Below are 13,533 nucleotides of genomic sequence, written 5' to 3'. Positions count from 1 at the left end.
TATATGCTGGATTTATTGTAGGACTTGGGATTGTACAGGTTGTTTTTGTTTAACAGAGTAAATGTTAATAAATGATATATTAATAAATATATTTATATAAATAAATATAAACATTAATACAAAATGAGTAAGTACAAAATTACATACCCAATGTCATGTAAACAAAACAGTGCCTGGACATTGTCTGAAATCCCAGAAAGCTGCCTCACCTGCCTTACAGATACAGTACAAAGTGGACATAATGGACATGTTGCACTGGTTGCTTTTGGATGGCAGCCTTAGACATGCACTGGCTGGACTCTCTGTCTGCTTTAAGACACTCTAACATTTCCCCAGTATCAGTCCTTCAGCTGCTATAACGTCATCACTTTAGAAAGAACTTAACAGAAAGTCCAGCAGCGAGGAGCGCTAGCATAGCTGCCAGGGCCAGACCGCGGCGCAACACTAACACACTCAATGGCAGCTGCACTCTCACTGTAGCAACTAGCACTTCGGTCTCCTCATTTACTAGCCCATCCATATCTGTAGCATTATTCGCATCACAGCCCTCAATATATCCGCCGTCCTCTTGCGCACCTGTCAAGAAAATGACCCTTATTAGCATGCCTCATTAAATAAAATCAGACTTCTTGAGTTGTTAGTGTCACAACAATCATATTACCATCATCTGTCCCTCTCGTCAGTACACCTGCCCTGATCTGTGCCTGGAAAGTGAAAAGTTCATCAGTAGATCAGTGAAAAGTCTCACTTAAGTGCACTGTAAAAGGACTAAATTAACTTTTAATGGAAGGAAATCCTATATTCCTCACCTCTTCAGAGGCTTTTCTCCAGTTCAGTTTGAAAAGAAGGGCAATGAGGAACACTGACTGAAGGAAGACAGAAATTAACAGGCCAGTCCACAGACCTTGAGAAGATTAGAAGAATGGATAGAATGTTTAGAATGCAAGACAGAGTGAAAAGATTTTTTTATATATATATATATAAATATCATTATAAAATATATCAAATGCTATTTTTGATGTACATTTCTATTTTAATATAAATTTGAAATATTTTTAAATAAAATTTACTATAATTAATGTTTTACTGTCACATGTAATATTAATAAATATCAATAAATATATTAAATCATATAAAATGTTTTAAATGATATTTTAATGTATATAATATACATTTATAATATAAGTTATAAATATTAGATACAATTTATTATGTTTGTGTATTATTATTATTATACACTCAATTTATTAATATTAATATTGAAAGAATATTAATTACATATAATATATAAGCTTAATAATAATACATTGTATTTAACAGTAATACATTTTTTTTAATACAATTTAATATGTAATTGATTAAAAAAAAATCTATATTTTTTATTTATTACATTGCATTTATGCCTTACCAAAAATTCCCCATTTTGCAGCAAACATCAGGGATATTCCTATAGGAAAGCCAACAGCATAATATCCAACAAGGTTGCAGACTGCCCCAATCTTCTGCTTGCCCAGACCTTTCACTATACTGCCACCTGCTGCCTAGTTGGTTTGAAGGAAGAAATAATAATGAATATTTTCTCCCCAGATGACCCTATGCAGTGTAGTTTCAGATGTGTTTGAGTATAAGGGATAACATCCAACATAATTAAGGTTTGGACTCAACTTTCCTGATCACTGTGTTGGTGTTGTCAGTATTGTTATTAACACTAATGAGGGCTGTGAGTGCTCTAACACAACTCTGCTAATGACTTACCGCTGTGGCATCAAGAAGATGGAAAGGAGCGAATAAAACCATTACCGTGGCAACCCTCATTGTGATGTCTCTGTGAGAGGAAGGAAAGAAAACAATTGCCCCAATATTAGTCTTGTTTTTCTCAAAATGCTGTTTTCAAAGTAACAGTTTTCCATATTTTATGACTTTGAGGCTTTGAGTTTTGTGGCTTTAAATTATTTTATTTCTTTCTCAAAGCAGGTTAATTTTATGTTAATTATAGATGCAAAATATATTATTATTAATTAAAAATGTATACTATAAATGACTAACTTTTTGTTTGTATCTGTACTAATGTCAATCTAAAACCTCTTCTTAACAAAGATTTTGAAATGCCTTAAATACATAAAGTTCATATTTAAAGTACTACATGAGCAAAGTTCATTCTGGAGTTGCCACTTAAGAACTAGTGATATTAGGAGAAACGTACAGAGATAGATTATGAAAAGTAGTTAAGAAGCAAATGTTTTTAACTAAGGAAGAACACTCACTTTTCATTTGTGAAGATATAAGCAATTACATTCCTTGAAGAACCAATTACAGTTGCCAAAACCACTGCAACAGAGACTGAAAATAAAATAAAATAAAATAATTTCCACATTTCCATAAGAATTTTAGCATGGTATAAAAATAATTTACAGTGCTAGTTAGTGATGTATACAGGCATAAAGTAAGGATTTGTGTAAGAAGAATCTAAAATCTGTGTTCTTTCTTAGTATTACCTGCACAAATCATAGAGAGTTTGGCAGAGAGCTTGGCTTGCTCAACATCTCCTGCTCCCATGGCATTGCCCACTCTCACATTGCCAGCTACACTGAACCCTATAGGGAACTGAACACAGGCCACTGACTTTAAGTGCTCATGCAACCTTGAAATAAAACACTTTCACACTAATAAATATATACCATATATGCAATATTTGCCAGTCCATACACAACCGACTGAGCTCCGAGCTCCTCTTCACTTATCAGACCTGCCATAAAAAAATAGGTCAGGAACAGGGTTCATTTTGAGTCAAATCTGAATTAAAATGGATGCAGAATTGCAATTCAATTTTGAATTTCAGAAAGTAGAATTAAATTTAAATCATACATCAAAAATATGCAAAAAATGCTGCTGCGGTATAAAGTCCATAAATCAGTGCTTTTTGGATGTGAGATTTCTAAATTCATCAAAAAACTAATTACTCTAAGGCACTAGAAATTATAGTAAAAATTTAAAAAGCCTTTATTCACATGGCTTTACATTAAAAATAACACAAAAGTGCACCAACACATTTCATTAGGGTGTCACTCATAATTTCAAGTGCCTTGGAGTGATTCGTTTTTGATCAATTTAAATCACATTCATACATAAATTTGTTTGCTGTAAGAGTAGTTTTAAAAATACATTTTAAGTTATATCAATTTTATATAGTGCTTTCAAAAAATGAATCGTGATTAATCGCATCCAAAATAAGTTTTTGTTTACATAATATATGTGTATTCTGTGTATATTTATTATGTATATATGTATATATTTAAGAAAAATATGTTGTTTATATATTAAATATATTTATATATAATATAAAATATAAGAATATGAATATATAAATGTATAAACGTAAATATTTTCAATATATATATTTTGTATATATACATAATAAATATACACAGTACACATACATATATAATGTAAACAAAATCTTTTTACAGCACTAATTTTATGTTATCATACACATAAACAATCATATTATCAGAAACATTTTAAAATATTAATAAAAGAAAATACATTTTCATATATTTTTTTAAAGACTTATTATTTGCATTTGTGCCTTTTATTTCGATAGGATAGATCAGAACTGACAGGAAGTGAACACCCGTAGCGCAACGGCACTGTATGTTGACGAGCTGCCCACAAGGCTATCTGTGCTGACGTACATTTACATATTTTAAAAGTATTTTATTTCTGTCATTTTTCTGTTTTAACAGATAGGGCCGGACACAAAGGTAAGTGGCAGTACGTAAGTATTTATTGAATAGCAGAAGGTGGCTGGAGTGATGGATCAACATCAGGAGGTGAGTAATAGAATTCACTAGCGAGTTCCGATGAATGAGGAGGTCAATAGTAATGATGCTCTATTCCACAGGGTAGCGGCGACGACGAGATGAGGGAATCTTCGGAGACACACGGATTGCCAAGACAGATGATCTGGGAGGAGAGGAGGACACAAGGAGTAGAGACAGGAGGTAAGGCACATAGAGGTAAGTAAGTCAGCGATGTATATACTCAACATGTAGATCGTGGGGAGTAGAGTCCACGTCGTGGTTACGAGATCGGACAATGTGAGTGACTGTTGTGATGGCTTATATACTGGTATATATAAGTGCAGGTGAGCGTGATTAGTACTCGGGTGATGTGGATCATTGTGATTGGTGGAGCGTAGGGCCTGGCAAATCCGTGACAAATCCGCTCCTGAGGGCCGTCGTGGTGGTCTACCCCGGCCTCGGGGTGCTGGGTGATCGGGGTGTGCCGAGTGGAATTCTTCGAGGAGTGTCGGGTCCAGAATGTCATCTCTAGGCACCCATGAGCATTCCTCAGGACCGTAACCCTCCCAGTCCACGAGGTATTCCAGTGTACCGCCACGGCGTCGGGATTCCAGTATCTCCTTGACTCGGTATACAGCTCCTTCATCTAAGCTGAGCGGGAGAGGGGGTTCTTCAGTCTGGTCAGGCCCTGGAGAAACAGGAGGAGAGAAGGGTTTAAGTAGGGACACATGGAAGGTGGGGTGAATTTTGTAGTGTGGAGGCAACTGTAGTTTATACGTGACGGGGTTGATTCGTTCCAGGATAGTGAAGGGGCCAACGAATCTGGGACTAAGTTTCCGGCTAGGCAGGCACAGCTTGATGTTCCTTGTGGAAAGCCAGACCTTTTGCCCGGGTTGTTATTCGGGATTGGCGGATCTTCGGGGGTCTGCTGCCATCCTTTGTCTGTGCACTGCCTGCTGGAGTTGGTGGTGTGCGGTGTCCCAGACTCTCTCGCTCTCTCGGAACCAGTAGTCGATGGCGGGGACTTCAGATGGCTCTCCTGACCAAGGGAACAGGGGAGGCTGGAAACCGAGTACGCACTGGAAGGGAGTGAGTCCAGTGGAGCTCTGACGTAGTGAATTTTGGGCGTACTCGGCCCAGCCTAGGAACTGGTTCCAAGAGTCCTGGTGACCATGGCAGAAGGTTCTTAGGAAGCGTCCCACTTCCTGGATCTTGCGTTCGGTCTGCCCGTTTGACTGCGGATGGTAGCCAGAAGATAGGCTTACGGTCACACCCAGGAGGGAGAAGAAGGCCTTCCAGACACGAGAGATGAATTGCGGTCCTCTGTCCGATACAATGTCCTCAGGTATACCATAATAACGGAAGATGTGGTTGAACAGGAGTTCTGCTGTTTGCAGTGCTGTGGGAAGGCCTTTGAGGGGTATAAGATGACAGAACTTAGAAAATCAGTCTATGATGACGAAGATACATGTATTACCATCAGAGGCTGGTAGATCCGTGATGAAATCCACTCCTAGATGTGACCAAGGGCGGTGAGGTATGGGTAGTGGAAGTAATTTGCCAGTGGGGAGATGACGGGAGCTTTTGGAGATGGCGCAGTCAGGGCAGCCCTGGACGAACCTTCTCACATCCCTGGCCATATTGGGCCACCAGAAGTGATCTTGTAGCAGCGAGAGAGTAGCGTTGGCCCCTGGGTGGCCAGTACCAAGGGAGGTATGGGTGGTACGGATGAGCGGGATGCGTTGGGTTCTTGGGACATACTGGTGATCCGGGGGGCAGCCCGGCGGATTGGCAGGTGGAGTGGTAGAGGCGACTGGTGGAGAGGTCCATTGAATGGGACTGGTGATGATCTCGGTGGGTAAAATCTTCGTCGGTTCTTCATTATTGTCTTCAGGGTTATGGATGCGGGACAGGACGTCCGCCTTTACATTCTTAGAGCCAGGACGATAGGAGATTTTGAATTGGAATCGGGTGAAGAATAGCGCCCACCTGGCTTGTCTGGGGTTTAACCGCTTGGCTTCGCGGGGATACTGTAGATTATGGTCTGTCAACACTAAGAAGGGGTGTGCAGCCCCCTCCAACCAGTGCCTCCACTCTTCCAAGGAGAGTTTGATGGCCAAGAGTTCACGATTGCCAACGTCATAATTTCTTTCCGCCGGGCTGAGTTTTCGGGAGAAGTAGGCGCATGGATGGAGTTTGGGAGGCGTCCCCTGCTGCTGCGATAGTATGGCTCCGACGCCTGTTGTGGAAGCATCAACCTCTGCGATGAAAGGTAACTTGGGATTGGGGTGAACGAGGAGTGGAGCACTGGTGAAGGCGTGTTTGAGTTTGTCAAAGGCTTCTAGGGCACTAGGATTCCAGGTTAGTGATTTGGTGTTTCCTTTGAGTAGTTCAGTGAGTGGGCTGGTGATGGTGCTGTAGTTGGATATAAACCGTCGGTAGAAATTGGAAAATCCTAAGAATCTTTGAAGCTCTTTGATGTTGATAGGAAGGGGCCAGGATGTGATAGCCTCCACCTTCCCCTTGTCCATGTGGATGCCACCACTGTTGATGATATACCCGAGGAAATGGACTGTGGATTGATGGAAGGTGAATTTTTCGGCTTTGAGATATAGATGGAACTCCCGTAAGCGTTGGAGGACCTCCACAACGTGTTGGCGATGTTCGGCCAGGCTCCGGGAGTAGATGAGGATGTTGTCTATGTACACGATGACAAAGCGATGAAGGAACTCCCGGAGCACCTCATGCATGAATCCTTGGAAGACGGAAGGGGCGTTGACTAACCCATAGGGCATCACCCGATATTCGTAGTGGCTGGTGGGGTTCACAAAAGCGGTCTTCCATTTGTCCCCTTCCCGGATCTGAATGAGGTTATAGGCGCTGCGGAGGTCCAGCTTGGTGAATATGGTGGCACCACTTTAGGACTTCTCCTGTCCTCCAGGATAGGTGGGGATCATGCTGCAGCAGCCAGGGGCGGCCAAGGATGATATCCACAGTGGAGCCCTCCAGAACCAGCAAATGGAGTTCCTCCTGATGTAATTGTCCGATGCGTAATCGTAAGGGTCCCACACTGTGGCGGACGTGACGTCGTGTTAGGGGTTTGCCAGTTATGGATTGGACCTTGTAAGCTGTCTCCGTGACCGAGGTCGGGAGCCGGAGCTGCTGGATAAGGTCTCCAGAAATTAAGTTTCCCGCAGAGCCAGAGTCGAGGAGGACGGTAACTGTAATCACAAAGGATTCGGCAGTAAGCTGAGCACGTGTGGAAAGAGGGTTTAGTTTGGTGAATTGAGGACGGACGGTACTCACCAAGGTCCGGGGGGGACGAAGAGGGCACTCCAGGATCTTATGCCCACTAGCGCCACAGTATAGACAAACCTTGGGTGATCCGTTTCTGTCTCTCTTGTGGTGAAAGGCGGGTTGAGTCTGTTTGCATGGGTTCTGGAGGGTCACTGGTCTCTGGTCGGCGTGGAGGAGGAGTGGCAATGGCTGTGGAGGAATCTGTGGAGCAAGACTGAATGCGGTTGGAGCACCTGATGGCCAGTTGGATAAATTTCTCCAGACCATACGTATCGTCATAAGCACTGAGGTGAAGACGGAGTTGGGGATTAAGCCCTTGTCTGAAGGCTGTAAGCAAAGACGGTACATTCCAGCCGCTGGCGGCAGCGAGGGTTCGGAATTGGAGAGAATATCGGTGAATGGACATGGATCCTTGTCAAAGTCGATAAAGTTTTTCTCCCACGGAGGAGTCACGGAGGAGAGGAGGACACAAGGAGTAGAGACAGGAGGTAAGGCACACAGAGGTAAGTAAGTCAGCGATGTATATAATCAACACGTAGATCGTGGGGAGTAGAGTCCACGTCGTGGTTACGAGATCGGACAATGTGAGTGACTGTTGTGATGGCTTATATACTGGAGTTGATGACTGATGTGATAGGGTGCAGGTGAGCGTGATTAGTACTCGGGTGATGTGGATCGTTGTGACTGGTGGAGCGTAGGGCCTGGCCAATCCATGACATCTGTTAGGTTTTAAATTATATAGTTTATATAAGAACACTTCATTTTCCAGAAATTTACCCCAAAGTCATAAAAAATGCAATAAAAACATATTAAAGTCATAATTGCTCAAAATTAGTGTATTTATGTTTTGCGAGCTAATGAAAAAAATGTAACTTCTTTCTGTCATTCCAATTCAGCATCCTGTGAGTTATGATCTATTCATCTCCAATATCAACTCTAAAAATACTAAACAAATGACTAGACATATTCCAGACATGCTCTAAAAATGTCGTATAGCAGTTTGACAAGTGTGCACTCTAACCTGACAGCAGTCCTCCAATCTCATAAGTCCACCACTCTGCACACATCATGAGCATACTTGGAATGGCCAGATGGATGAATGAGTCCCACTCCTGCAAACAGTCCATCGACCAACCTATACAGCAAAAAAGAAATGCTTTATATTGTATCTGGATCAGCTAGCAGTGACTGTTGCATACACACACATGGAGAGAGGTCATATAATAACAGATTTCTCACCAACTTACCAGGCCAAGTATCCTTATGAAGACCTGTGCATCGGATGTAGATAAACAATATGATCGCCAAGCTGTACTGTGAGATTGTATTAGCAGCTGCTGATCCACTGCAGATGAAATACACATGGTCGGTAAGTCCTATTGCTACTTTCTGTGGCTTAGTTTAACAGCAAATATTAAGGAAACTTACGGAACACCAAAGTCCAGGACAAAGAGGAAGATATAGTTGATTAAAGCATTTAGGACATTTGCCACTACTCCGGTAATGACCAGGGGCCAAATAATTCCCTTTAATGAGAGATTTCATTAAGTTTCACATTCATGCTTTCACAGAACATTACATTTTAATGTGTTTCTCATACCTGATTCTGTAGATATTTTGCTTCAATAATGAACACAAAAGCAGCCTGAGACAAAAATAACAGTGTTATTTTTCCACACTGAGAGCCCTAAATACTTTAAATTATGTACCTGATCATGAAAAATCATATTTTAGTCACCAAGTCTATGAAATAACAACCATTAGACCAAAAAGGAGAGGCTTTTCTTTTAAGCATTTAGTACATTTGAGACGTGACAAAATAAGAGTGTGTGTAACATTGAAGTGGGGATGACTTTTCTAAATAATGGAAGTACTTACCGGAAGACCAGGCAAAAAAATGTTCACATACAGCTGAGATAATCTGAAACAGAATAACAGTTCTGAGGTTATGTTGTAGCCTGTTTCTTCATTAATAACTAATTCCTGTTGAGAACATCAATATGTTCCATAAAGCTTTTATTGAAGGATATTATTGCATGGATTCTTGTTTTATTTCAGGGTCAGTATATGCCAATCTGCTAATTACAATCTTGAATAGTGCTCACCTGGCAACCTCTGGGCTTTGCCCTACAAGCAGTAATATTGACTCTGTATTGATAAGAAAAGCACAGCATGGCAAACATGCGAGCATCAGAATTAAAATTGCTTTCTGAGTTATTACACCAACTAGATGCAAGTTACCAGCTCCAAAAGCCTGCAAAAGACAGCGCAACAATGTAAAAAACAAACAAAAAAAAGTGGTTATATTTGTTTATATGTGAATGAACAGGAAAACTCATTTCTACCTGAGAAATAAGTGTGTCACATGCTGCGGACAAGCCATAACCAATACCAATACCCATAACACTGATGACCTGTTGGTGAAAACGCAATGAACTCTCATTAATCGCTTATATTTAAAAAAATTATATTTAAAATTACATTCCACATATCAGTTAAAGAGGAGACAAATATATAAAACTCACAGCTGTGGCAAGAGTCACGCCATCAAGCTCTACCTTTCCCAGGTGCCCACAGAACACAGTGCTTACAAAAATAATTAAATAGTCGAAAAGATAGGACAAAAACTATGAGAAGAAAACACAGAGACACGGGTCACATGGTTGACATGGTCAGTGAATAATAAAGGTTTAGCTGTGATGCTAGCTCAATTAAAACTCAAAAGATTGTTTTATATAAAGATTTGTGTCCACCAAAACGGTACTATTACATTGCTTTTGCTGGCTTGAAACAATCATGATGACAACTGTTTTTCAAAGAAAGCAGTTTTCCATTTATTTGCTATTTTGTAATTGGTTGCAGGTAGAAAGCAGAAATTCTCATACCAGAGAACATAAAATGTAAAATAAAATAAAAATGTTTTGACCAGCAGGCGTCGCCAGCGTGTGAAACACTGAATCATTTTGCGAAACATTTGCTTTGAACTGGAAAGTGAAAAGCTTCGTGTCTCCCATCAGGAAGTTTCTAATAATATTGAACATCTTGCTTAGCTGGTCCAGGTGTGTATTAGGGAATTAAACTCTGATTGATGGATTGGACACCTCTGAAATAACTAAACAGGGCTCAAGAAGACACACTTCACCTTTATGGATGATAAAATGATGTAGGGCTACTGTACAAATACTGATTAAAATAATAATGCTAAACAGTATCAGTTAAACGATTAAACCATAAAGTTAAATGTGATTTAGATTTAAAACAAACAAACAAACAAACAAACGAGGACGTAGTACTCACCACAGGCAGAGCTAGAAAGCATAAGTTTACAATTTCTCTTGTAAAGTGCACAGGTAAAAAACTTCTAAAACATCTCAAGCACCCTTGACATCTGGATGTGTTTTCTGGTTCGTTCATCCTGACAAATGGTTTGATATATCAGAAATAGCCAAGAGCTATATCTGATTCAGAAATCTGGAACACGTGTCTTTAGAAAGCTGTTCTTATCTTTGTAGTTTTGAATATAAAGTTCAACAGTATACTTTCTTTTGGTGGTCACAATAATTGAGTCACAGTCCAAGTCCAATAAAGCTGACGTCGGGTGGGCGGATCGATCTTGAAATATTAATGGATAGCACAGTTGCCAACTCTCGCGAGACAAATAAGCAACCGCAGCTTCAAAAACAAGCCCAAAACAAGCCCAATATTTTTTTGATGATTTATTATCATCAATATTATTTATTATCAATTATTTATTACCAATATATGAGCCTGCAACATATTAAACTGAAACCACTCTCTTATCTGAAAAGCAAAAACAGAAGCTATTTTACAAAAATTAGCAAACTGCAACAAAAGTGGGAACAAAACTCGTCTCCAATCACCTGAGCAGAATAGGATTGTAGAGATGGAAAAGGAGAAAAGCACAAGAGCTTCAAAGGGGAGCTGTATATAAAATATATAGGGGTCATTCTATGGAAATGTCAATTTTTCTGTCCCTAGCCTTTACAGAAATATTACACTTGAAAAACACTTGGTTACATTTAAAAAATATATATATATTAAAATGAAACAATGTGTTATTTGAACAATTACACCTTCTTGAGGCATCAATGTCGCAATATTTTTTTTAAATTAATTATAAAGAATTCCAAGCACCACAAAACTGCTCATCCCCACAGCCATCTACAGCGGCAAAGTGCTTTATTTTGAGGTCAAAAACAGGTTTTTCTTCCATTTAAAATAAAATAATGTATACATAACTATCAAATAAATGACATAAAAAACAAAATGCCACATAAATATTATAGAAAAATATAAAATATTATATTCAATTATATATTCAATTATAATATATATTATATTAAAAGAAAATATTATATAATAATATTAAAAAATATTATAAAAAAAGAAAAAATATCATTAAGCTGTCATGTGTGTATTCGTGAAGTCAAAAGGTAATCTAATAATGTGGTTTAAATGTTAAAAAAAAAGAAATACATTTTAAGACATCTTGCCATACCAGGCTATTCGAACCAAATGTATTGATCAGTATTAGGATATGACTACTTGTTTTTTTATTACAGCCCGTGATAATTAATACATTACAAAACTAAAAGAATAGGCTAAAAGAAAGTCATCCCACTCCTCTATTTCTACTTCTGTCATCGCTTGGATTACAGCGTCACGTGTCGTCTTTTTGAATGTGATTTTTCTCCAATGAGGGGGCGGAACATATGGCAAATTACGCTACAGCACTTATATTATTGCACTAGTTGGCTATTAACTGCCAGCAGACAGAGTGTCAATCAATGCATTGGAGAATACAGGCGAACATAAATAAAAAAGCTAAGTTGCTTGTCAGATTTCCATAAGCGACCATATTTTTAAAAATAAGCCCAAAAAACCGCAACCCGCGACCAGGGATTTTTTCCCGCAACTTTACAAAAAAAGAAGCCCAAAGTCGCGTACAATACGCGGACTTGGCAACTGTGAGATAGCCTACTGTTGTATGGCGACAGGCGAGAACCTCACATAATAATATCGATACTGTGTTTCTTGAAGTAGTGGTTTTATTATTTGTTTATCGCCCAGATTAATGCATATAGTAAGTTTTGAAGTGAAAAAACAGGTTTGTTTGATAGGAACCACTTGTTCTGCTCATTTCAGCACGCGCAGAAATATTGAAACACACAAAGAGCAGTCACACACAAGTACTGTTCACTCAGAAAAGTTAGAGGTAGAACACTTAGGCCGCATTTACACTGCATGGTTCAAGTGACCCAATTCCGATTTTTTCCTCCCATGTGGCACAGATCGGATATGGCCCACGACCGTGTAAGCAGGAAAAAATCACATGGATTCCGATATTCTCCGATCGGTTTCAGGCCTCATTCATATGTGGAAATAAATCAGATTTGAATCGGATACGTGCATTTGCGCCTGCCGTGTAAGCGGTCAGATCGGATATTCCCCTGTAAATGCGACTCCTACGTCATTGAAAAGTGAGGTTTTTGAAACATTTCGCGGTACAGACAAACCTGTAAAAAATGAAACATCTCTAGTTGAGTAGCAGAGTATTAATTTCGTTCGTTTGTGTTAAATAAAAGGCGGTCTGACGCTGAAATGTGTTGCTTTTGAAATCACGCTGAGTGCTGTTGTCAGTGACGGCGGCTCGTGCTCAGACGAGCGCTTCGGTCCAGTTCGTTCCATTGAAACCACAAAATAAAATGCACACAAACATGTCCCTGCCTTTGATATACAATCACTGATGAGCGCATTTAGTTTTAATTACTAAAATAACACAGCTTAATATCTACCACCTGAGTATTATTCCACTCGCAAGCTTTCAGCGGAGCTGCGTACATCACTGTCCTGAAGAATTTGTACTAGGATATATAATTATTTTGATGTATAGATGTAACTATTGCATTAAAAACGTTTCTATATGAATTACATGTCAATAAATTAAACTTAATGTACTATTCAAATTGATTTGTGATGTCATATGCTATTTTTGGCTTGTTTCACCAAGTGCAGTGTAAAAGGCACACATCGGATACGGGTCACTTTTAAAAGAAATGTAAGCACGTCGTCCAAAAAATCGGATATAGTCACAAAATCGGAATTGGTCATCAAGACCTGCAGTGTAAATGCAGCCTTAGAGGGGTTTGTGGCAGAGCTCACATCGTGTACACGTCTCAATGTGCACCCCAGTCTAAATAAATGTATTATTATAAGAGCTTGTAATATAACAGCAAATGTGTCCCTCAGATATCCCTATGTTTGCCAGGAAAGCGATCAGAGACTCTGTTTTGGGACAGTCCTCGAAGCATTTGCTTGCTGTCTCCTTCAGTATCCAGTAAAGCATTAAATCCCATGCAATCTTGAACACTATCCTCCATAATGGCAAAACTGACATTTGATATTTCTAATCGGT

General features: G+C 39.5%; 1 protein-coding gene across 7 annotated transcripts; it reads right to left on the bottom strand.

Moving 5' to 3' along the window:
- Position 1: 1 nt before the first annotated feature.
- Positions 2–13,253, bottom strand: slc47a3 (solute carrier family 47 member 3). Of its 7 annotated transcripts, none has more exons than XM_058799734.1 (17): positions 12,917–13,253; positions 9,623–9,724; positions 9,443–9,511; positions 9,203–9,351; positions 8,976–9,018; positions 8,698–8,742; positions 8,526–8,623; positions 8,345–8,442; positions 8,119–8,232; positions 2,679–2,746; positions 2,496–2,604; positions 2,265–2,340; positions 1,756–1,825; positions 1,409–1,541; positions 810–904; positions 662–704; positions 2–576 (listed from the first exon to the last, which is right to left on the bottom strand). In XM_058799734.1, exons 1-17 carry the CDS (start codon positions 12,959–12,961, stop codon positions 365–367), a joined length of 1,569 nt encoding a protein of 522 aa, XP_058655717.1. In that variant the 5' UTR covers positions 12,962–13,253; the 3' UTR covers positions 2–364. The 7 variants fall into 7 exon arrangements, 6 of the variants coding, with proteins under 6 accessions (XP_058655717.1, XP_058655716.1, XP_058655718.1 ...); XM_058799733.1 differs by lacking the exon at positions 12,917–13,253 and adding an exon at positions 10,395–10,689; XM_058799735.1 differs by lacking the exons at positions 9,623–9,724; positions 12,917–13,253 and adding an exon at positions 10,395–10,689.
- Between the last annotated feature and the right edge of the window lie 280 nt (positions 13,254–13,533).

This window comes from Onychostoma macrolepis, chromosome 15 (assembly GCF_012432095.1).
Source record: "Onychostoma macrolepis isolate SWU-2019 chromosome 15, ASM1243209v1, whole genome shotgun sequence".
Taxonomy (NCBI): Eukaryota; Metazoa; Chordata; class Actinopteri; order Cypriniformes; family Cyprinidae; genus Onychostoma; species Onychostoma macrolepis.
The sequence above is the reverse complement of the archived record's forward strand: the minus strand, read 5'-3'. Positions and strand labels throughout refer to the sequence as shown.

Coding starts and splice junctions, on each gene's coding strand:
- slc47a3 (XM_058799733.1), bottom strand. CDS start 10,511: ATGAACGAACCAGAAAACACATCCAGATGTCAAGGGTGCTTGAGATGT. Junction 9,019..9,202: donor CAAAGCCCAGAGGTTGCCAG/GTGAGCACTATT, acceptor ATTCTGTTTCAG/ATTATCTCAGCTGTATGTGA. Junction 8,743..8,975: donor TTTTTTTGCCTGGTCTTCCG/GTAAGTACTTCC, acceptor TTTTTGTCTCAG/GCTGCTTTTGTGTTCATTAT.